Below are 22,127 nucleotides of genomic sequence, written 5' to 3'. Positions count from 1 at the left end.
TTGAAATTTCAACACTAATTCCAGGTTTGTGTACAAAGGAGGACTTTTGTATTTTTAAGATGGTGTTTTATTGCCTGAAGTGACCGGCTCTTCCACATCACCTCGCATTTCTTCAGGTCTACCCCCAAAAAACCTTGCAGAGGAATTATGTAAAGTACCAGTGATGCCAAACGAGTGATGCAGCAGCCACAATGCTCCTATTAAAAGCAGCACATAGCATTTATTCGTATTACTGGCGCACAGACTGGGAATCAAACTCCAACCCCTCTCCACTCATCATGCAAGGAGTGCCATTAGAGGGCGCCACTGGACACACAGCACTCCAAAAACTACAACTGTAGATTATTACTCTGAATTATTGAGAAATGCATCGATGAACGTAGCTCACTTCATGTCTGGTCTTCTCTCAGTGGGACGACCACATTTAACCTCATATACATTTAGAAAAAAAGGCATCGGTCACATTATAGGACCAACTTATCAGTCTGAAAATGAAAATTAAATCTTTCGTTCTTTCATTCCAAAATCTGACGACTGTCACATTCAAAAAGTCATCAAAAAGACAGAAACATGTTAGCTGGTAAAATAACTTCTTTTCGTTTAATACTTTAATCAAGAACTGCGACAGTGTGCTGAGAAACAACGACGTTACCAAAACAGCTCACAATAAAAAGACCACCCTGCTGAAGCGTCAGAGTGGTAACACAAGCAGATTGACAACCCACCAGTTTACATATTGTGCATTGCATAATAGCGTAATATACATAATATTTGGGGGGGGGGGGGGGGGGGGGGGGGTTACTTTTCAGAGCAAAGAAAGTTCAAAAAATCAAATTCAGTCATTTGGCAGACGTACAAAATATATTGGCAAGGGTTTCCGTAAAAATCGCTATAAAACAAACATTGGAAAACCATATAAAAACTTAAATAAAGGTATTACACATACTTAAAGAGCAAGAAGGAAACAGTTTAAGTCCAAAAAAAAGGAGCGTGCAAAACGAAACCAAACCAAAATAAAAAGTTAACGCACCAACCATATATTAATGCACCCTTTAGGAAGTTGGAAAGATTACATAGAGGATACAAGGATAAATTTGCAATATCGTTAGATACACCGACACCAACACTGAGATTTCTTGTGCATATTATGCAAAACAAATATAAAAATCGTACATGAACCGTTTACACAGAGGAATACAAAACAGGTTATTGCTGTATATTAATAATAATAATAATAATAATAATAATGTACACACATAGTAGATAAAAATCACAGCACGGGGCTCAAATGTGGATCCCTGGTGCACGTCCCGTGAGAATGGCCTATCGATGGCCGTACTTGGCGGACCAATCCGTGCGTCCGTGAACGGGCTGAACCGGAGGACGAGGCCGCAGGCCTGGTGTGCTCTTGGTGGGAGAAGACAAGTAGGACGATGCGCCCACCTGACTGCTCGACCTGCTCGATTTCCATGTTGCATAATCTACGGAGTGGAACACAAGCATTTAATATCTGTGGCAGACAAAGTGACTGAGAGGACATAAAATGTGGCGGATCATCACACGGCCGCCTCAAGCTGTGTGGGAAAAATATCAAAAACGACATTTATTCCTATAAAAAGAACACTGTATAGATAAAAGCGGTAGGAGTGTATGCTTCTCCATTACTGACCAAGAAGAACCCGCAGGACATAGTATAGTACGTTTAAAATGCCTGTATGACACCAACTGTGGGTGTTATGTTGGGCACCAAGGAGGCAGGATTGGAAAATCAAGACCGAAATATTCCCCTCCCTCTACCTAAGACTCTCCGCCTGCGACACCGTCCAAGCCGAGCTACAGGGGTGGGGTGTCCTGAATGTTGTTGAGATAGAGGGGTGGGGTGAAGTGTTGGGGCTGCATGACCCACCAAACAGAGAGACATGAGAAAAAACGGCCACACGCCGACACCAAAGAAACCCAAAGGTGAGAATTTTCTGTTTATAAATGATGATAACCACTGTACTATTAAAAATGTCATTTCAATGTGTTTTGGTCCTTTCCTTCATACAATAAGACGAAAAATCACTAGTACTATGCTGATGTCTCGGTATCTAAATTTCCTGTTCCACCTTAAATGGTGCAGCAGTTAAGTAAGTGATACTTTTTTGATCCCACAAACGGGGAAATTCCACCTCCACATTTAACCCGTCTGTCAAGTGAAACACCACATACACACTAGTGAACACACACACTAGGGGGCAGTGAGCACACTTGCCCGGAGCAGAGGGCAGCCCAATCCACAGCACCCGGGGAGCAGTTGGGGGTTAGGTGTCTTGCTCAAGGACACCTCAGTCATGGACTGTCGGCTCTGGGGATCAAACCGGCGACCTTCTGGTCACAGGGCCAGCTCCCTAACCTCCAGCCCACGACTGCCCCCAGTTACGTTCAGGCATCAGAAATGCTGGTCCGTTTAAGGTGGAACAGGAATTTTTGAATTTTGGGCAGGGTCGCCTACAGAGCGGCGCTAGTAGCTGTTAATGAAGCGATGCTCTTTTATTAGAGGGTCTCATTTCAGAGGAAGATCTCAACCACTGCCCTGTAGCTCAGTAACAAGGGGCAGCACTCGAAAACAAGGGGTAGAGGTAGAGGAAGCAACGGGATTGGGCCTAAGAACCCGAAACAGCTTGAGGACATGGTGTGATGATTTAGGTGTACCCGTTAAAATGCACGGTGGCATGTAAGAAATATCCAGCGTTGTGACTCACTTGACAGTGTTGAATCTATTGGTGCTAGATGCACTCTTTGGCCAGCTGATCCAGTCTCTTTCTTATAAAACGAGGGGACGTATCCACCTGGACGAGTGCCTGCAACACATTTACAAAGTGAGTCATGAAAAGATGAACATTATTATCCTACAAATACCACGACCTTATCTGGACTAGGCGGTTAACGACGACGACGATGATGATCCTACACATAGACCCAGTAGTGAGTAGACCAATAATTTAAACATTCGCCAAAATTTGATACAATATACTTCAAATTGTATTAATCAAAGAATTCTGCCTATTAAAGAATGTTTAACTTAACTCTTTAAACGCTCAGAGCTGTCTGTGGGTCCAGACTTCCATTCTTTACTTAAACTCAATAATAAGACTCAGGCTTTCATAAGCCTGGGAATTTCAGGGTCAAATGGGGTTAAAGCCCTTCTCAGTGACCATATTTGTGAAACTCCGAAAAGGGAAAAGGTGAAAAATCTGCCATCTCATAACGATCTGGACGCTCTAACCGTAGTGCTGGAATGACGCTGCCTTTTAATGCTACTGTATGACACCAAATGGTCATCAAATCCCCAAAACTCAGCAGCTTCATAAGAATAAATTCACAGTTCAGTACTTAATTAACTTCAGCATGTTAGTGTGAAGTAACAGTTATGCACTGAAATTACAACCATTTACATTTTTTATATAAAAAAAGGCTGAAAATCTTGGCAGGAAAAGTTCAGTGAAGTTTTAAAATCAATTTAAAATGATTTGCATGGTAAAGAAAAGGGGAATCAGTGATTTAAAACGCTTGGTTTCTTGCATTCTCCTGCGCTGGTCAGCACAGATGTGTCCCAACAGATAAACGGTGTAACATCAAAGCGATCCGCTGCAGCTGCATCCCATCTTTAGTTTTCATGCTTTTCAGCATTTACTGCCTTACTGAATTTCAAAAATACTGTGAACACGTGTGTCTTAGATCCTGCTGAGGTTCATGGCTGCTGCTTTTCTATAAGACGAGCACTGAACTGAAATTTGCGCTAATGGCGCCATCTGGTGGAGAAACGTCAGATTACAAAGCCACGTTCACCAGCTTTACATATTAAAAAACAAGATGCTTTCATTACTCTGGAATCAGCTTTAGATGCTTTTAGATGGACGTTTGATCATTTTAAAACGTGTAATATTATTTAGCCTGTTTTAAATGAAAGTCATTTAATCCTCTCATTCCTGTTTCCTGAATTGGTGAATGTGGCCTTTGAAGCATCTTCGGTATTGTCATGTTAATTTAAAAGCATAAATAATATGAGAAATAATCCGTAAGCGAACACTGTCCTTCAGTTTTTGGTTTCCACCAAGACTTGACTAAACGACCTCGTTCATCAGTATTAAATGCAACACTAAGCAAACGGGATTCGCCTCTTACCGTGGCTGCCCCTGCTAGGAAGTGTCCCTCCGACAGGAACGCTGCTGCTCCCCCACAGGTTGTTCCCACTCAAGTCCTTTGTCGCGTTCACTGCTACATTCTTCTTGGTGCTTAACCCTTACAGAAAGGAACACACGGGTGTGGGTTACACTTTAACTGAAAGCATTAAAACTAAAGTGCCACTCATGATCACAGCTGGTGTCTTCAGAACTCAAACTGCAGGTCTTTAAACCTCTGCTATCTTCTTCCGGTCATCCCTGAGAGCAGCGCGCCATCTCCCACGGGGCCGTCACCCTCTCCTAGATGAACTGCGGGAACTACAGCACGTTGTCTATCGACAGAGTAGCCCGTAAGGCACGGCACCTCAGATTACTGGGTGGCCATATCAGGTGAACAACGTGGGAATTACAGCTCTTATCTTAGTTTGTCCAGTTACTTACTAATTGAACAGAAACAGATGGACTACAGTCTAATATACACTACAGACTGAAGTCCATCTGTTTCTCTCTTCCTCACAGAGCAGGTACTATTTGGGTGGTGGATCATTCTCAGCACTACTGATGTAGCGGTGGTGTTTTAGCGTGCGTTGTGCTGGTGCGAGTGGATCAGACGCAGCGTCCGTGTGATTCGGTACGTGTTGGCTGTAGTCACCTGGTAAATATCTTGATTGCTTTAAGTAATGCTGTTTGGCTGAGGCCGTCCTCGATGGCTCCTGAAAGGGCAGCACGTTATTCATATTCGTTCCACCTTCGTTTCTGGAAGGGCTGAAATCCAAAACGTTCCCCAACCTGCACAAATTCAGACAAAAGTTACCGATAACGGCTTCGCTGCAGCGAATACAGCTGAACATGGTGACCAAATGACCTGTTAAGGCTGCTGTCTCCCTGCCACCGTTTGTCACTGTTGATGTAACTAGGTTTGTTCAGGGCAGAGATCGTGGTGCCCACGTCCTCATAGTCATCCCAGTCGTCTCCCTTTAAGGTGCCTGTGACGTGACCCCACCTCCTGCGGCCGACTTTGGGCTTCGTTGTGTAACTGGAGAAATTTGTATTCTCGGGTTCTGGAGTTAACTGACACGTAACACACACACACACACACACACACACACTTATGCATCATTAAAAACAAGGACACACAGCTATATAAGTGATGATAGCACCCCCTTGTGGAGGATCTTCAGTCTGCTAAACATGAGCGAGGGAGTTACAAGCCTGATCTAAAAGCATGGCAACAAATACACATTAAAGGGCAACTAAAAATTTCAGCCTAATTCTGATAAGTAAATAAAGTAATTCTGATAAATGCTTTATTGTGAACAAACTTCTTGACCTATAGATTTCTTTACAACAGGAAACCGGACGTTGAGATGTCTACTCAATTACAGCCACTTTAGTTACTATCCTAATTGAGCAGTGAACCAACACGTTACAGCTGATTTCCTTTTTTCTTTTAATTCAGTTTTTGGGAGTCTATCACGACCTTAAAGCGTTAATAGAAAATCAAATTGCTTTTGGAAACAAGGCACTTCACAATTCAATGCATTTCAATTCAGGGTGCCAAGGTGTGATTACAAAATGCTGTCAATGAATCTCGATGCATCTCTATTTCACATTTCTATAGTCTACATTGTGACTTTTTCTGCATTTGTCATTAAGTAGTGTTTTTCTAGGATTTTGGTTCTTTCATTTTATAAACACTGGGACCAATTTGTGACTGTAAACATGCACGAGTGAGATCCTGCTTTCCTTCTTCCTCCAAACTGACCTACACCAAAGTTTGTACCTTATGATGTCGCTGGGTGTCTGAATATTTGTCTGATTATCATGTTTTGTATATTGATACAAAATTTTCCCAGAGAGAGCTGTGACGTGCCTAAGAATTCATTATTCGTCCAGACCTAGAAGTGGGCGATGAAGCGAAAATGTAATGTTGACGATAAACAGTAATGATCTTTACTTTTTCAGACATCTGATCAGTTGGACCAGAGAAAAAAAAGAGCCAGTAGTGCTACATTTCAAAAATACTATCGAAAACAGTGAACACTGATTTTTATTCAGTATTTTCCACATCGTGCTGCTCTAAATCCAGTTAAATAGGCCTCAGTTTGAAACATCAGTTGGTGTGTGTACAGGCACTGACGATATTCATGATATGATTTATCACAATAATAATTTATAGGGTGGTTACACTGACCAGTCCTAACCATGCGCCCACTTTGTAAACGTTGTTAGGGTTTTAAAATGTTCAGTCCATGGAAACTAGACTCAAAAACCAAAGACTGTTGAGGTCACAACTACACAGCTTAGTTTCCATGGACTCAGGTTTTTAAAGCATATTTTCATACAAATATTCAGCCTACAGTAATCTAGCCTGCCCATTCAAACTGCACAGCTCACTGATGTGGAACTGCCCATTTCTCATCAGACTGGACTTTGAGGACAGCTACACAATACATGCCAGCACCAGATCAGGACAGAGGTCATTTACTATGTCGGCCACAGAGACAAAAGCCCAGTATAATATCAAAAAAGTGGGAAAATGGTCGTATAAAAGGCGTCTGTTTCTAATGCTGTGCCTGCTCTGTGGTTTCTGAGTGCAGTTATTGCATTTATTATGTTTAATGTGACTCAGCAAAGCCAAACATTTGTAGATGTTTGTTCAGTTTATGAGCACTAGGAAAAGAAAAAAAAATCACACATCAGTCGTGCTTTATCTTTACTCTGATTTAAAAATGAATAAATAGTAAGTGCTTATCAACCCAAATATCGTTCTAAATAGGACGCAGAAAGAGAGCATCTTTTATGTAGTGGCATATCTCCTCTGGCAGCAGATTTAAACTGGTACGTTGGATTCATGTAGTTAAGGGAGGGAAAAATCAAACAAATTGTAAAACATGGGCTCTTGTATAAAATGTTGTCTAGACACATGTTCACTACAAGTGGGACGTGATATTAACACATAATACGCTGTACATGAATGCACTGAGTCATTTGTGCTAATGCAGCAGTGTTGCTCACCTGGCTCTGCAAGCCTTTGTCGCATATTAAAGGGAATCGGGTCTGCGGGACTCGGTCTGCGTCTGCGCCTGGTCTGATGGGTCTTTTATGCAGCTCTGAAAGGGGCTGCTGCTGCTGTTGGGGGTAGGCGAGGTTGGGCGGGGGCTGGATCTGCTGAAGTGGCCGTGCTGGGGAGAGATGTGGCTGAGGAGGCTGTGGAGGCTGAGGAGGGGGAACAGGCCTGAGCTGTGGAGGCTGAGGTTGGGCCGGAGGCTGTGGCTGCGGTGGCGGCTGGGGCAGCGGTCGACTCTGTTCCTGCAGCTGCTGTGGCGTTCCCAGAACCTGACCTACATGGAAGTACGGGTAGCGTAGGGCCTGGGAATGAACAGCAAGATCAGTGAGGGGTTAGAAAACACACAGTAGGGGAAAGTGGAAATCAGTGACTGTAGATGCTCTTGCTCCACGTTAATAAATCAGTGAAGCTGAGTGCTGAAAAACTGGTAAAATCTCAGTGATGGACATTTTCAAATGGCTTATTGTTTGTGATCTAATACAACGTGATTAAACACCCCAATGATCAATAAACCATTTATTACAAATAACAACTGCAATGAACAACTTTTCCAAGAAGCAGTATAGTTACATAGGGTTGACAATAAGGTTGCAAGATATTTTGTTAATAAATTATTGCTAATATTACCAAAATTTTAAATGTAATCAATTAAGCATTGACCAACGCCGATATGCTTCAAGCTAGAAGAAGGTAATGAGCTCCTGACATCCCTCACTGTTGACTATGTTCACTGGCATCATAACTTTCACAGTCATTTTGCAGGTTCTATTTGCTGTTAGTTGGCTGTGATGTGTTTCTGTAATGTGGAGGTCGGCTTATCCCGCATGAGGACTGACTTGGCAAACCCCATGACCAGAAACCCTGTGGGCTAAGGGGATAAGACACTGACCAGGAACAGAGACCAACTCAAGTACACAGCAGTACAAACTTGAGAGCAGGGAAAAAAAAGAGGTTGTATCGCCTGAGACTCAAACTCACAACCTCATGGTGCCAGGTTAAGTGCATAACTGCTAAGCTAGCGTCCTCAAACAAAAGTATTTTAAAGCTGAGAGGGAAAGTAGTCAACAGAAAAGGACACTGAACTTTTTTTGTAGTTTTTAAGCAAGAGGGTAACAAACAATCAAGACCTGAGAAAAATACCATATACAGGGCTCAGCAGAGAGACGTGCACGTGGCATCATAAACTCAAGACTGAGCAGTAAGCAGTGGGAGAGCTCTACTTAAGTAAAGTCTTCAAAGTTGCACACGATTAGCCTCAATCAGCTCGTCCTGGTTCTATGATTCCTCTTAATGACTGGAGGTGGCCTTGCAGGAGGCCTATTTCTGAATATGTTGTGATATCAGTGGACAGACATACCTATGAATTACAATTCAATCAAAACCTAAAACTATGTTTACAACACAAGCCTCAGCGCTTAATCCAATCTTTCTACCTTAATGGTTCACGCTGGCTCAAATGACTCAAATTTGTCATAAATGTGAACAGATCTCTGTCCTGAAAGGATCTGCATTGGCACAATCTAATCAATAACATCACATAAATGAAGTTGCATGGCCCAAATCAGATGTGTATCTGATCTAAAACCACATATGAAAGTGGCTCAGACCTGTTTTGAAATTATCAGGGGTTGCAAAGTGGCCCGCAGAGGAACAGCGAGAATAGGCCGGCTAACACAGCTTAAATAAACACCCTGACAGATTTAGACAATTGTATGTGTAGCGGGGGGATCAGCTGATACCAGCTGGTGATTTGAAACTGGGGCCTAACGTTGACTTTCCAGCCCTGTATGAACTAACTCCATGCTCAGTTTGTGCCACTTCATCTTGCGAATGTGAACATGAGCCTAAATCTGATCTAAAGACTGATCGTGTATCACCTGGCTGGCAGCCGGTCTCTTCTTGGGGTCCCACTGCAGCAGGTCTCTCATCAGCTGAATGGCCTCAGTGCTGGCACTGGGTATCAGACTCCTCAAACTGGTGGGGACACACTGTGGCCAGCGGAAACTCATGGTGGTGGCCAGCTGATACCCTTCAGGCCAGTCATTCTACAAAGCACAGACACAGTGATAAAGAAGGATGAAGCAAATGTTCTCAGAAATTGTCTCAGTAGAAACAATTCAGAAACACTTCAGCATAAATTCAACAAAGGATGTCCCAAATCAGCTTTTTTGTCCCCCAATCCCAGTAACAACTGAACCCCCCCAACACTTGAGTGTCCAATGCAACACCCGCATTTCGCTGTTGTTGGAAGAAAACCTCGTACCTCCAAAATGGTGCTCCAAAGTCATTTATTTTGGTCCATTCTTCATGAAACATAAATGCCGGCTGCCAATTTCTTTCAAAATTTCTGCAATATATATTTAGATTTCTCTTCTGAAGTTCTTTTAACATTTCGGATAAAAGTGTCATCGCAGATATCACGAATCACAAGTGGCTATTAAGTTTTTTCTTTTTTCCCCATTTAAACTGCTTGCTACCTCCTGCGAGCTCAGCCTGCTGTCCCTTACAATGGTAGAAAAATGGTACAAAAGGTAAAATAACCCAACATTAATACAAAGGACAGGAGTTACAACAGGCTTAACACGGCTGAAAGTTATCTGCTAAAGTAAGACCTAACTGGCTCTGATCCCAGCCTCAACACCAGATCAGATTAGGATATCCTTATTTCTTTAAACTGAGTTTATATTCAACACACATAGTTTATAATACCCATTACATAGAACATACGACTGGGACAAGGTGCCTAAATATTTACACTTATTTAACTTGCATTCTTTTCCTGTCTGTTCTAAACACTTTTGTAGACTAAAGCTTCAGGTACATCCCTATTTTAAACATGCTTACTGACCTTTTTTGGAGTTCCTAAGACCTGGCAGATTTTAAAGATAGTGTCCACTTCGCTGGAGCCAGGAAAGAGAGGCCTGAGGGTGTAGAGCTCGGCCATGATGCAGCCCACAGCCCACTGGTCTATAGGAGAGCTATAGATGGTGGACCTGAGGAGAACCTCTGGAGCTCTGTACCTAAATGAGAAGCAAATAACAAATCAGGAATTGCTTACTGGGTCTGAGACCAAGCAAAATGAAAGAGTAAATCTAGGACAGTATCTGATGAGAAGCTAATGCTGTAGTTTGTGTTGTTACAATAGTGCTTCATTAGTCCGCACACGACTTCTACAATGGGCACAACCTCAACTCCATCCTCATCTAGCTAGTTTCAGATTTTAGTCATTTTTAACATCATTTAGTCCATTTGACATCACGTTTTGAATACCTGGAGTGGTGAACCCAGTGTGAGCCTACATTTCTAACACATTTGGCAAAAAAAATGCCTTTTGTTGCTGTGGATGTCTCCAGATGTTCCCTCTCTAAACATGTGGTTGACACAGATCTTGAATCTTCCTCCACTGGAAAAATTTACTGAAAAACTTCATCACAGAGACCAAAGATTTAGCAAAACCTGGACACCAGTATGGGAAGTATAAGACGGGACGTGAACTATACTTTCTCTACGGTCTTCACATTTCTGATTTTGTCTGATTTTTTACATTGTCATATCCCCTTTTAATTTTTAAAAAATGTATTCTTATTTTGTATTTATTACTAAATAATAAATAACTTTTTTCTTTTCTAACTGTAATCAGGAACCTTTTCGTTTGTTTTTAACGTTATTTCATTACTGTTTTGCCTCTTTCTGTTATTGGTATGGCGACTGACAATTTGTTATCATAAAGATATATCTTTGAAAATCAATAAACATAATAAAAATCTAATAAACACAACTAACTGGCACAACGTGGTCACTGTTTTATGGCTATGCTGAAAGTTTATAAATTACATGTGACAAACATTTATGTATTTTCTTTTGGGCGAGATTCTGTATGTCAAATGCCGTAGGCACTGTTGTCCATGTAGACCGCTGTAGTTTTAATTAGAGGGGGAAAAATTTGTAGACCGTCCACCCAAAGTGTCACATAAGGGATTAAAGCTAAGCTCACCATCTGGTTGACACGTAGTCAGTGTAAGGAGGACGGGATCGGATCTCTCGAGCAAGCCCAAAGTCAGCGATTTTCACCAGCTCAGGACCCATGCACAGAAGATTCTCTGGCTTCATATCCCGGTGGAAAAAGCCTGAAGCAAAGGAGGGGAAACAAAGTCTAAGGGGTCCGTGTGCTTTTTCTGAGTAGCCCTTTATAAAATTAGCAGTGCGTGAAGCATCACAGCACTACTTGTTGCTGTATTCTATATTTTAAAGTTTTCTATGAAGTACACTAATAACGTCTGCTGGTTTATGTGAAAAAAACAGACAGATGTATTTTACATGACCATTTTTTGCCTCGTTTTATCTCTAAAAATAGTTTTTTATAACTGTGCCTTCAAGACGTGACAGTAACCGTAACAACAGTCCTTATCAATCCATTGTGAACGAGTGGCTAATCGGCTCTAGGCTCATGTGTAAGTGTGTTCATGGGTATAAAAGCAACATTTCACCAAAAAGCTACTCAATTTCCTGCTTATTTTCACTGAAGCTTGCCTATTTTACTGCAGTGCTAATGTCGCTTACAGGTAATGGAAGTATCACCCAAGTTGACATAAGCTACACAAAACGTTTTGGGTAAAATTGGGGAAAAGTGTGTAAATGTCTTTCTTTTGCATACAGGTTGTTTTCCATATCGCTGCTGTCGGAACAAAACCTTACGTCTCCAAAACGATAACTTTGCAGGAAGAAGGAAAAAAACGACTTTACTTTTAATGGAAGTCAAAGGAACCAGACGTCTTTCCAAGTCATTTTGGGTCGTTTCTGTTGGCCCATTCATCATGAAATTTACACACAATATAAAGAGTAACAGGCGTTTTCAAATTAGTCAAAAACTGAAAAGCGTTAAATATGGAGATATAAGGTTTTGCTCTGACAGCAGCGATATATGGACTTGAAAGGTAGAAAAGGTTGAAAGGAATGAAAGGTATATTTTGTTTACTAAACTTTAAATAAATAGTTTTACATCAAATTCAATTATTTCAATTCACGGGGGAAAAAGGGAAATTTGGATTTCCATAAAATCCCATTTAAAACTTAGAGGATCCAGGCCAATAAGGTTGTCTGCACTTATTACACACAAGACCAAACGACTTGAGCTGAGCAGAAAACGAGGTAGCCAGACACTGGCCAGTCATGTAAATGCAGCCAAGCTTTAAGCCTTACGTTACTGAGTAATCTTTTTTTTTTTGAAAGCCAGCCGTCCTACCATGTTTGTGAATGAAGGCAAGTCCTTGTAGAATCTGAAACATGATATTCCTCACTGCAGACTCAGGAAACAGCCGTGTCCTGTATGGAAAGCAAGCATAAGGCTGTTGTTTTTGTGATGTACGTATTAAAAATGTTAAAAAAAAAAAAAAAAACAGGCAACGTTTGAACCTTTTACCTCTCTTTCATCAGCTGATAGAGGTTCTCCTTCATGTACTCGAACACAAAGTAGAGATGGTCATTTTCCCGGATGACCTCCTTTAGTTTGATGACGTTGGCATGGTTGAGTTTCTTCAGGGACTGAGAGCAGAAGAAACACTATTACTCGTCAGTGAGGTCTGATATGCTCTCAACAAAGCCATGCATCTGAAGATTGAGATCAAAACAGAGAGATCCTGAAAAGAAAGGCGGTAACGATGCAGAGTGAAGACTTTTCTGAGTCCCTATTTATTGTTACGGCAGGAAACCTACAGAGGAGAGTGAGGTCAGGCAACATCCCATTATTTGTACAGTCATGCATTGGAAAGAATAAAGGACATGAACTCATCCTGCTCATCGTTACGTTAACAGGAGATGGGGTGAATCTCAGGTTGGTCACAGCCACTGGCCATGCGTCTACTGCAGAGTAAAGGCCCAGTCACACTAGCTTCATATCAGTAAAATTTCACAAGTGCACTTGCATTCATTTTAATGGGACTATATAATATATATATATATATATATATAATGAATATATTTCATGGGTGAAATTTTCAACTTCTACACATAAATTTGCATCCTCAACCAACAGCGCTACTGCTTTGGTCTGATTCACAGCGGGCGAAGGAAACGCTATATTTAGAGTCTCTAAGCCAAAACGTTTCATGCCCACTGGCTAAAAAGAAACATAAAACAGGTGCAGCATGATATGCAGTCAGTGACAGGACTGTATTAGATGCTGTTACTGTTAACGATAGGTGAGCTGACCACATTTCACTTCTACTGTCACCCCACTGCCATCAACGACTCGGTTATCTAGTTGTTTAGTGTTTAGAGTGCATGTACATAATTAATCATCTATAACTGTATTTTAGTTGTTTATGGTTGGTGAGGCACACTAGGTGCTTGACTAAGGGCTACTGCGCACACCAGTCACACCTCTGCCACTACAACATGGTCTGCGGTCACGAAGACGTAATCACCTGGTGTTTAATGTTTCTACTCTTCATCGTTTCTGAGTTGCTAATCGCAGCAAATCAGAGGATGTTTCTGTCAGTACAAATCTTCTGGTCCAGCTCTGGTCATGCCTGTTTCGCAGGGTGGCGCCAATTGAAAATTTCTAGTGTGACTGCAGCTTAATACATACTAGCCTACAGGTAAACCACAATGCAGTTTGATAGGCTGCCTGCAGGACAATGTTTTCTTGGATCAGGACAGGATTTGGAGGGGAAAATGGGAACTAGAAGCACAGCAATCTGAAAACACACAAGAGTCACCTTCTACTTCCACTGTGCTGCTGTAGGAATGAGAAGTGACGGGTTTTAATTCTCAACAGTTAGGAACAAAAACAATAACAGACATGGCAATAATAAACGATGGACAGAGATGGTGCACATAATAAAATGCCTTTAAAGTGATTAAACCATGTGTGAGAGTTTTCCATATGTGGGTAAGGTAAGGATGAGATGCTGGAACATAACGTTCTGTTTTCCTGAGCTGGAGACGGAATTTACCTTGACCTCTCGAAGGTTCATGCACTCTTCCCAGGAATAGAATTTTCTTTTCATTCTGAAAAAAAGTGAAAACAACAGAAGTCCTACATCAGCTGTGCAGGCAAAGAACGTGATTACTCAAATACCAGGGCTGCACGGTGGTGATCCCGCATGTAAGCGCAGACACTACAGTAGCTTTTACTCATCAGAGAAACTTCACTCAAGTTCGGCCTTTTATCTCTCAGAGGGCTCGGAGAAACTTGTTGATGCCTTTGTTGCAAGCAGAGTTGATCACTGTAATGGTCTTCTTACTGGACCTCCTAAAAAACAACACATCCTCTGCAGCATCCTAACGAAAGCCAAACAGGGAGATCAGATCAGTCCCGCTTTAAAAGAGCTGCACGGCCTGCCTGGATCATTCAGGACAGATTTTAAAGCTCTGAATCATTTTTTTAGGCTCTGAATGACCTTAAAGAGCTGCTTACATCACAGATCTTAGATCTGCAGATATGGACCTTCTGCAAAAACTGTCAAACACGGAAATTATGGACAGACTCTTTCAGTTATTCTGCTTCTAAACTGTGGAACTCAGCTCACCTTTTATTAGACAGTCAAGCTCAGAGTTAATAAACATTTATAAACATATCTCTCTAACTAGACTTTAATTAAAACTCTACATCTCACTCTGTTCATCTTCTAATTTGACCTGTGTCATTTTCATACGGTTGTAAACGAATGCCTGTAATTTCTTGTATTACTGTTAAGCTTCATCTCCTGTCTGTAAAGCACTCTGAACTGCCACCGGCATTAAAATCGCTCTATTCATAAAAATGATTATTATTGCTGTCATTATATTATTAATTCTATTTCTACATATTGCTGTTGAGACATGCCTTGTGACTAGTGTGAACACTTTAACTTGCCTGATGTATTTGGGCCATAATAACATTTAATAACATTTACTGGATGGCATGAATGCTTTTATTCCCCAAACATCCGTGACTGGTCAGAACGCTGCACACAGACCTTCGATTGGTTCCTACTGTGGTCAGTGCGAATCAGACCTCATGGCCCCTTTTCCTTTGTGTGGTAACGAGTGAAATACAGTAATAGGGAGGGTCTCTAGGCTAGCTGACCGGTTCTACTCCATTACTGGGGAATATTATTTTTCCCTGCCCACTGGTGCGCTGTAAAACATCAGGAAAACAAAGGATTCTGAATAATCAGAAGATTATAAGATTATATTAATCATTTAAGCCCTTATAGGTTGATGGAAAACTGTGGGGATTTTGTTTCTTTAATGATCTGATGTGAAGGATTGTGCTTGGCCAGATACACACATTTGTAGAAGCTAAATAACAGGTGGTTGCCATGTATTGGATGCGCAGGGAGGCTGGATAGAAGTGCGAGCAGACTTTAATAACAAAAACAAACCAGCAAACTACCAAACTACAGGGCTTAAAAAAGAAGCACAAACAAAACACGAGGCAGGGGACGAACCACTACACCAGACGAAGTGACGAGTAGACCAGACGAACTCTGACTGAAACAGAGGGCTTGATAAAGGTTACAACAAATGGGGAGCACCTGGGCGGGGGAGGAGCCAGAGACTACAGACAGGTGAGGATACTAATGGGCAAGGTGGGGAAAGGACAAGCATATGACAGAAAGCACATGGCTACAACACAGGGGAACAAGGGGAAACCGTGACAGCTGTGATAAAAAGACGCCGTTTTCTTTTCCTCCACCTTAAAGGGTCCATATCCGGGCCAATCGGCTATGCCTTAAACACACAGCAACAAAACCAGGCTGTTAAACTCAAAATATGAGCTGGAAAATGGTCATAAATGAAGCGAATGAAATACAGCTTCATTTTTCATTCTACGGGCCATTAAAATCAATAGGACAGACGCAGAGCAGGCTATTTATCATATAAGATGTCATATAAGGTAATTTATCATATAAGGTAAGATGTGTCAGACTAGCGTCCACTATGCTGGTCCATACTGTAGAACGCAGGGGCAAAATCCTGATTAAAACCCTTCAGACTGTGTTATTTGGACCTGGTCACCAATGCATTTTGCAAAGCAGCGATTGTCTCATCACCTGAATTCACCTTCAGATTAGATGGCGTAATCCCACATCAGCCCAGGCCTCACAAAGGAAGCGCTCATCAGTCACTTTAAATCTACAGAAGGCTCACGCAGGCCTGGCAGCTTCGATAACTCCAACGTGTTGCGCCTTCCCCCAAAGACACGCCCTGTTTAAGCTGAAAACAGAAGGCACTATTTCAGGCTTCGCTTTCAGGAGCCTGACAGATGTCTCAGTAATCGGTTCAGTGGGAGGACCTGACTTTTCATTCCCTCTCCCTGGTCCCCAGCTGTAAAGCCAGCTGTCAGCTTAAAGGCGGCTCCCTGGATGGCTGCAGCGTTCCAGAGCAGTGATCGGGATGTTTCTGAACAAGACACGCACGAGTCAATGACTCGTCAACAGAGTTATCGCACAGCGCACCTTCAGGACACTTATTACGCTTTAACACATCAAAAAAGACAATAATAACACCAGTAATAATCCTACGGCTGCTACTAACAATGGCAATGTTGAAGGCCACTTTTCCTACTCAAATTCACTCAATAAAAACCACAGAACCGAAAGCACTAGATAAATCGTTATTCCGTAATAATCGCTTCCCAACCCACAGGCCCAAAGGTTTATTACACACTTTTAAAACATCAGAAAAGCTCCATTTGTCTGCACGGAGGTCCCTGTGCTTACTGAACAATACGCCTCAGTATGCAATAAGCTTGGGAAGTTACGGAGTTAAACAACAAATAATAATAAATAATATTAACCAATAATAAGACCTCAGTGAGGTACGTATGCACTACAGTTCTATATACACTGCACATCTACACTACGCTAAGCTATACTATACATGCATATATACTATGCATTACTATACATCTACATACTGCCCCTATGCAGCAGGTGTTTCTGCTAAAACGGCCAGTGTGTGTAGTTACCGGGCACCTACCTGATAAACTGGAAACATGTACAGTATAAATCCTGAAAGGGATAATGGCCATATCACCGTAAACGCTGGTGAGGCTTCACTGGAATACCTGGATTCAGTTGCTATAATTGGATGCTCCACTGTTCAGGCTCTTTCCTAACTGGCATTCAGCGGAATATCGACTGCATTCAACCCGACTTTGCCCTAAAGCTACAACTCAACTACAAACCAGGAAACCTAAACCCAAACCCGGCTCTCAGCCTAACTCTGCTGATAACCACCTTCTTCTATTTATGCAGCGGTAATACGTTCTCGTTTTGCTTTTTACTGTACTTTGCACAGCTTTCCCACTGGGTTTAATCTGTCTGTCTGTCTGTCTGTCTGTCTGTCTCACAGCACGCCCAAAAGTAGCCAAACACTCCTTCTAATCAGGTAACCCTTTAAGACTGACTAAAAAAATCATTTCTACCACTTTATCTACAGTTTATCATAAATAATGTGATTTTCCATTGCACCTGTTGTGCTTGTTTCATATTATATATATATATATAAAAGGGGGTCCAACCTTTTACTGGCAAGGTGTACCTAATAAAGTGGCCAGTGAGTGCACCTACAGTGCTTCTTTTACAGAGTGTCCGATACACAGCAGTCTGGGGGCGGGTCTTGAACCAGGCTGGTTGGGTTCATGTCAGTAAGGTGCGCTGGTCCATCTCCCCACCTGTAAGCGTCTGGACTTAAAAACTAAACTTAAAACACAGCAGATCAAACGGGAACCATGGAAATAAAGAGGGACTGAAATATTAACGGTAATCATGAAGAGGAAATCAAGATAAGGCGTCAGAAAGAAGGTCAGTGACATCGTTCAGGAGACAGAAATAACAGCCGCTTCACTCACTTCTTGATGGCGACGAGCTCCCCGGACTCCAGGCAGCGGCTGAGGATGACCGAGCCGTAGGTGCCGTCGCCCAGCTGCCTGAGGGCAGCGTAGCGGTTCATGGTGCCTCCTGGCTGGGCGCGGCCAGAGCAGAGCCGGCCGAGCGCAGCCACGTTTTGCGGTGATGGCAGCAGTGGAGGAGAGGCGCTGGCCTCATGGTGCTACGGGCTTACCTCCCCCTGCACTGCAAACACACACAGAGAGGAAAAGTCGTTTTTTGGATCAGCTGAACGTTTGAACTCACCACAACCATCAAAGAAACACTTGTCAGGGCACAGCTGTGACGGCACCGCACTGCTGCGGCACATTAGCTCCACAAATATTTATTCTTCCCCTCTTTTGTTGTGCTCTTTGGGACGAAACTACACTGCTACGATACTATAACTGCTGAGCAAGACGAGGAAGGACGGATAAGCTTATGAAACTCAAGGGCAGAGCTCCAGCATGGCAAGTTAGGAAAAAGCAAAAACTGTTTTCATTTCTAACGGAAGTTCACGGAAAGAGACTCTCTTCCAATCAGCTTTGGAGCATTTCTGCCAACCGGTTCATCATAAAACGCTCACACGACATAAAGAGCAGCTGTTGTGCTTAAATGATATAAAATTAAAACGATTATTAAATGAAATAAAACTTTTAAAAGCTGAGATACTTGCTTGGTTTTTTTTTTACAGTGACAAAACATCATTTTAGACAGAAAATCAGTTGGTGTTGCTTTTATAAACCTACAGTTTATTTCCTTTTAAGTGCCTATAAAATTCATATATTACTGGTGGGATTACCGATTACAACAACGACACAATTATTATTATTATTATTATTATTATTGTAGTGTTTTACAGTCATATCATCTCAGCACTGCGAGCACAGCCGAAAACCCAGCGACATAAACGTGAGCTCCCTCAAAGTGACCCACCCTTAGGTCAGAATGCCCCCCCACAGGTTCGTATCTATATGGAGTCAGTACTGCAGGTCAACACCGCGATAACGATCAACAACCAACAATCCAGTGCAGCACCAATATACAAGCACAGGGCAGCGGACGCGGTTGTGTGGTGATGAGACGTGTCAGTTTGGCGTCAGAGAATAAACGAGTAACAGTCCTCTATGCTGGACCAGGTCGCACGACGCAGGTGAAAGAAAGATCCCGGTTTAATGCCATCAGGATCGGCTCACAGCCCCATCTGCAAAGCGGCGCTGCTCTCCTCGCGTTGAACCATGTAAAAACGAAGGCTGCGTAATTCCTGATTCAGCGTACTTAGTTTAAAAGCTCACGCGGCGACTCGGTTCTGCTGAGCTCCCACTCCGTCTGGATCTCCATAACACAGGATTTCCCAAACCTGCTCTCTGCTGTAGTGTTTTCCTGCCCTCGGCACACTCACCGGTGCTCAGGAACGGCTTCATAATGAACGGATTAGTCACGGAATACTGAAATATGGAAAGATGAGGGCCGGGACTGTGATAAAGCCATCGGCTACACGCGCTGCTGTTCAATACTAAGGCATGCAGTAGCACAATAACAGCAGCCGTAACACTACAGACTCCCTAAGACGACACGGTGAATATTTTTTATAAGGTGTGGCCACGATTTAATACATTGAGGCCACAAGTTAGGCTCCTCGTGGCCTCAATATATTGATTTGTGGTCTCTATATATTGATTTGTACAGAGCCCTGCTGGTAACATCCCGTATACATAAAAATAACACATGGCCACGATGTAGTAATGTGTGGGAACAAGATAATTAAGTAGTGGCCACAACTTAGTAAGGCAAGGGTACAAGATCATAAAGAGTGGCTACAATTCAGTAAGCTTAATAAGGTTTTATCTCATTCCCACGCCTTGCCAAGTCATGCCCACGACTGAATTATCTTGTTCCCACGCGTTAGGGTGTCATTCCCACGTGTTAATTTGACGTGCCCATGCGTTATTTTAATTTATATGGGAGCTTAATAAGGTATGGGAACGAGATAATTAAGTTGTGTCTACAAATGAGTATGGTGTGGGAACTAGATACTAATATGTGGCCATGACTTAGTAAGATGACGACTTAGTAGGACATGATCTTGTTTCCACACTTTAATTATGTTGTGCCAACGACTTAGTAAGGTCAAGGCTTAGCTGGGGTCAAGACTTAATTATCTCACTCTCACACCTTATTAAGTCGTGGCCACGCATTCAGATCTCATTCCCACCCCTTACTAAGTTGTGGCCACGAATTAATGATCTCATTCCCTGTAAGGCACGGGACGCGAGTGTGATAATTAAGCCTTGACTACAGGTTAATAAGGCATGACCTCATTCCCACGCCTTACTAAGTCATGTCCATCACTTATCTTGTTCCCACGCCTTATTAAGTCGTGGCCCATGACTTCGAGAATCATTGTGATGTTTTATTTGTAGATTGACAGCTAGCAGGCTGAGCACTGTTTATTATCAGGGAGCATCGCGTTAATTGAGTTAATGGTGGTAATCATGAGAAAAGAAGGAGAGCAGCTCTACATAGGGACACGAGGCAAAGGGCAATTCCACCAATCTTTCTAAATTTCTGTTTAATTCAGTCCATAAGATGAAAACACAGTCATTCACAGAGCTTCAGCGTGAAGTGGTCATTACTGTGGTGGTGATGGGAACCAGGGGTCACCATGTCTACACCACAAACACAGCCACTTTACTGACCATACAGAACCCCTAGTGAACCCACGCGACTCTTCTGAGTGTTTATGTGTGTAATGCTGATGATGTTAAACGCTTTCCTTGGGGACTATTTTGCCTCACAGCGCCCTGCATGTATCCCTCCACCGTCAATCGACTAAAATACATTCTAAGCCAAAGAACTGGTCACAAAACAGCGTCTCAGTCATCAGAACCACGTCGTGTAGGAACTTTCTGTGAGGAGCTTTTAGAGGGGGACGTCTGGTTCCCATCACCACCACTGTGAGCAGTTCTGACTCGGTTGGTTTATCTAGAACAGAGCGTTTCACGCCGAACCGCTCTGAACGAGTCTGATTACATCTTGACGATTAAACTACGCTGAATTTTGGGGAAATCGGTGGAGTTCCCCTTTAACGGCTACGGTTAACAGTAACTTTGCTGCACGGCTACATCCCGCAGCTAAAGCCGAAGCTAGATATCCTGTTAACTGTCAAAACAGCGAACGGTTAAGCTGTAGCTTCGGGACAACCACGAGGACAAGACGACAAGCGCTATAACTGCATTTCCAGCCCGTTAAAGCGATGAAAAGCGTCTCTGCTGGGTAGAAAGGGTTAAGCTAGCTAGGCTAGCTAACGGTTAACGTTCCCGTTAGCTGCCGTTAGCCGTGTGATTTATCGACATTTTTCCGCGACTCTCCGGCGGCAGAGCTTCACCCACAGCTGTGGGAAATTACCTCCGAAGGCACTTCATTTATCCCGCTTACCTGTCCTTCGTGAGGCGTGTGCATTCCTGACAAGCCAGTCTCGGTGTGTAGGGAAGGCTCTGGGAAGCTCACGGCTAACAACAGCGATGTGTGCGTCTCCAACAACAGTGCGAGGCTGCGCTCCAAACGGCGCACACGCAGCCTACTTAGTGCACTTCGAAGGGAGCAACGCTCGCTTTGCAGACTCGGTCCTCACTCGAGTGCGTGAAAACAAATCGCGCCCTGTGGAAACCACACATTTATGGAGCTAAATGAAATAACGCGTGGCCACGACTTAGTAAGGCGTAGAAACAAGATCCTAATGCGTGGCAGCAACTTAGCAAAGCGCGGGAACAACATAAATCACGTCCACGGCTTAGTAAGGGCGTCAGAGCGAGATACTAATGCCACAACTTAGGAAGGAGCGGGAATGAGATAATTAAGTTGTGACCATGACTTGGTAAGGCATGGAAACAAGATCCTAATGTGTGGCCATGACACAGCGTGAGAACAAGATAATTAAGTTGCGGCCACGACTTAGTAAGGCATGGGAACAACATAATTCACGCGCATGACTTAGTAAGGGAGTTGGAACAAGATCCTAATGCACAACTTAGT

At 42.8% G+C, this 22,127-nt stretch overlaps 1 protein-coding gene across 1 annotated transcript; it reads right to left on the bottom strand.

Annotated features, from left to right (window-relative positions):
• Window positions 1-573: 573 nt before the first annotated feature.
• cilk1 (ciliogenesis associated kinase 1) lies at window positions 574-21,662 on the bottom strand. The gene is made up of 14 exons (XM_017685713.2): window positions 21,531-21,662; window positions 18,077-18,299; window positions 14,190-14,244; window positions 12,656-12,777; window positions 12,479-12,558; window positions 11,231-11,363; window positions 10,085-10,256; window positions 9,114-9,281; window positions 7,185-7,538; window positions 5,032-5,237; window positions 4,819-4,955; window positions 4,168-4,284; window positions 2,745-2,843; window positions 574-1,481 (listed from the first exon to the last, which is right to left on the bottom strand). The coding sequence occupies exons 2-14, from the start codon at window positions 18,175-18,177 to the stop codon at window positions 1,324-1,326; spliced, it is 1,902 nt and encodes a 633-aa protein (XP_017541202.1). The 5' UTR covers window positions 18,178-18,299; window positions 21,531-21,662; the 3' UTR covers window positions 574-1,323.
• Between the last annotated feature and the right edge of the window lie 465 nt (window positions 21,663-22,127).

This window comes from Pygocentrus nattereri, chromosome 22 (assembly GCF_015220715.1).
Source record: "Pygocentrus nattereri isolate fPygNat1 chromosome 22, fPygNat1.pri, whole genome shotgun sequence".
NCBI classification, from domain to species: Eukaryota; Metazoa; Chordata; class Actinopteri; order Characiformes; family Serrasalmidae; genus Pygocentrus; species Pygocentrus nattereri.
Note: the sequence above shows the minus strand (reverse complement) of the source record. Positions and strands in the feature narration are given on the sequence as shown.

Excerpts from the sequence above, each read along its gene's own strand:
- cilk1 (XM_017685713.2), bottom strand. The coding sequence starts at position 18,177 with ATGAACCGCTACGCTGCCCTCAGGCAGCTGGGCGACGGCACCTACGGC. Across the intron at positions 11,364-12,478 it reads TGCCTTCATTCACAAACATG|GCTTTTTCCACCGGGATATG; the intron begins GTAGGACGGCTG and ends CCTTTGCTTCAG. Across the intron at positions 4,956-5,031 it reads GGAGACAGCAGCCTTAACAG|GTTGGGGAACGTTTTGGATT; the intron begins GTCATTTGGTCA and ends GAATTTGTGCAG.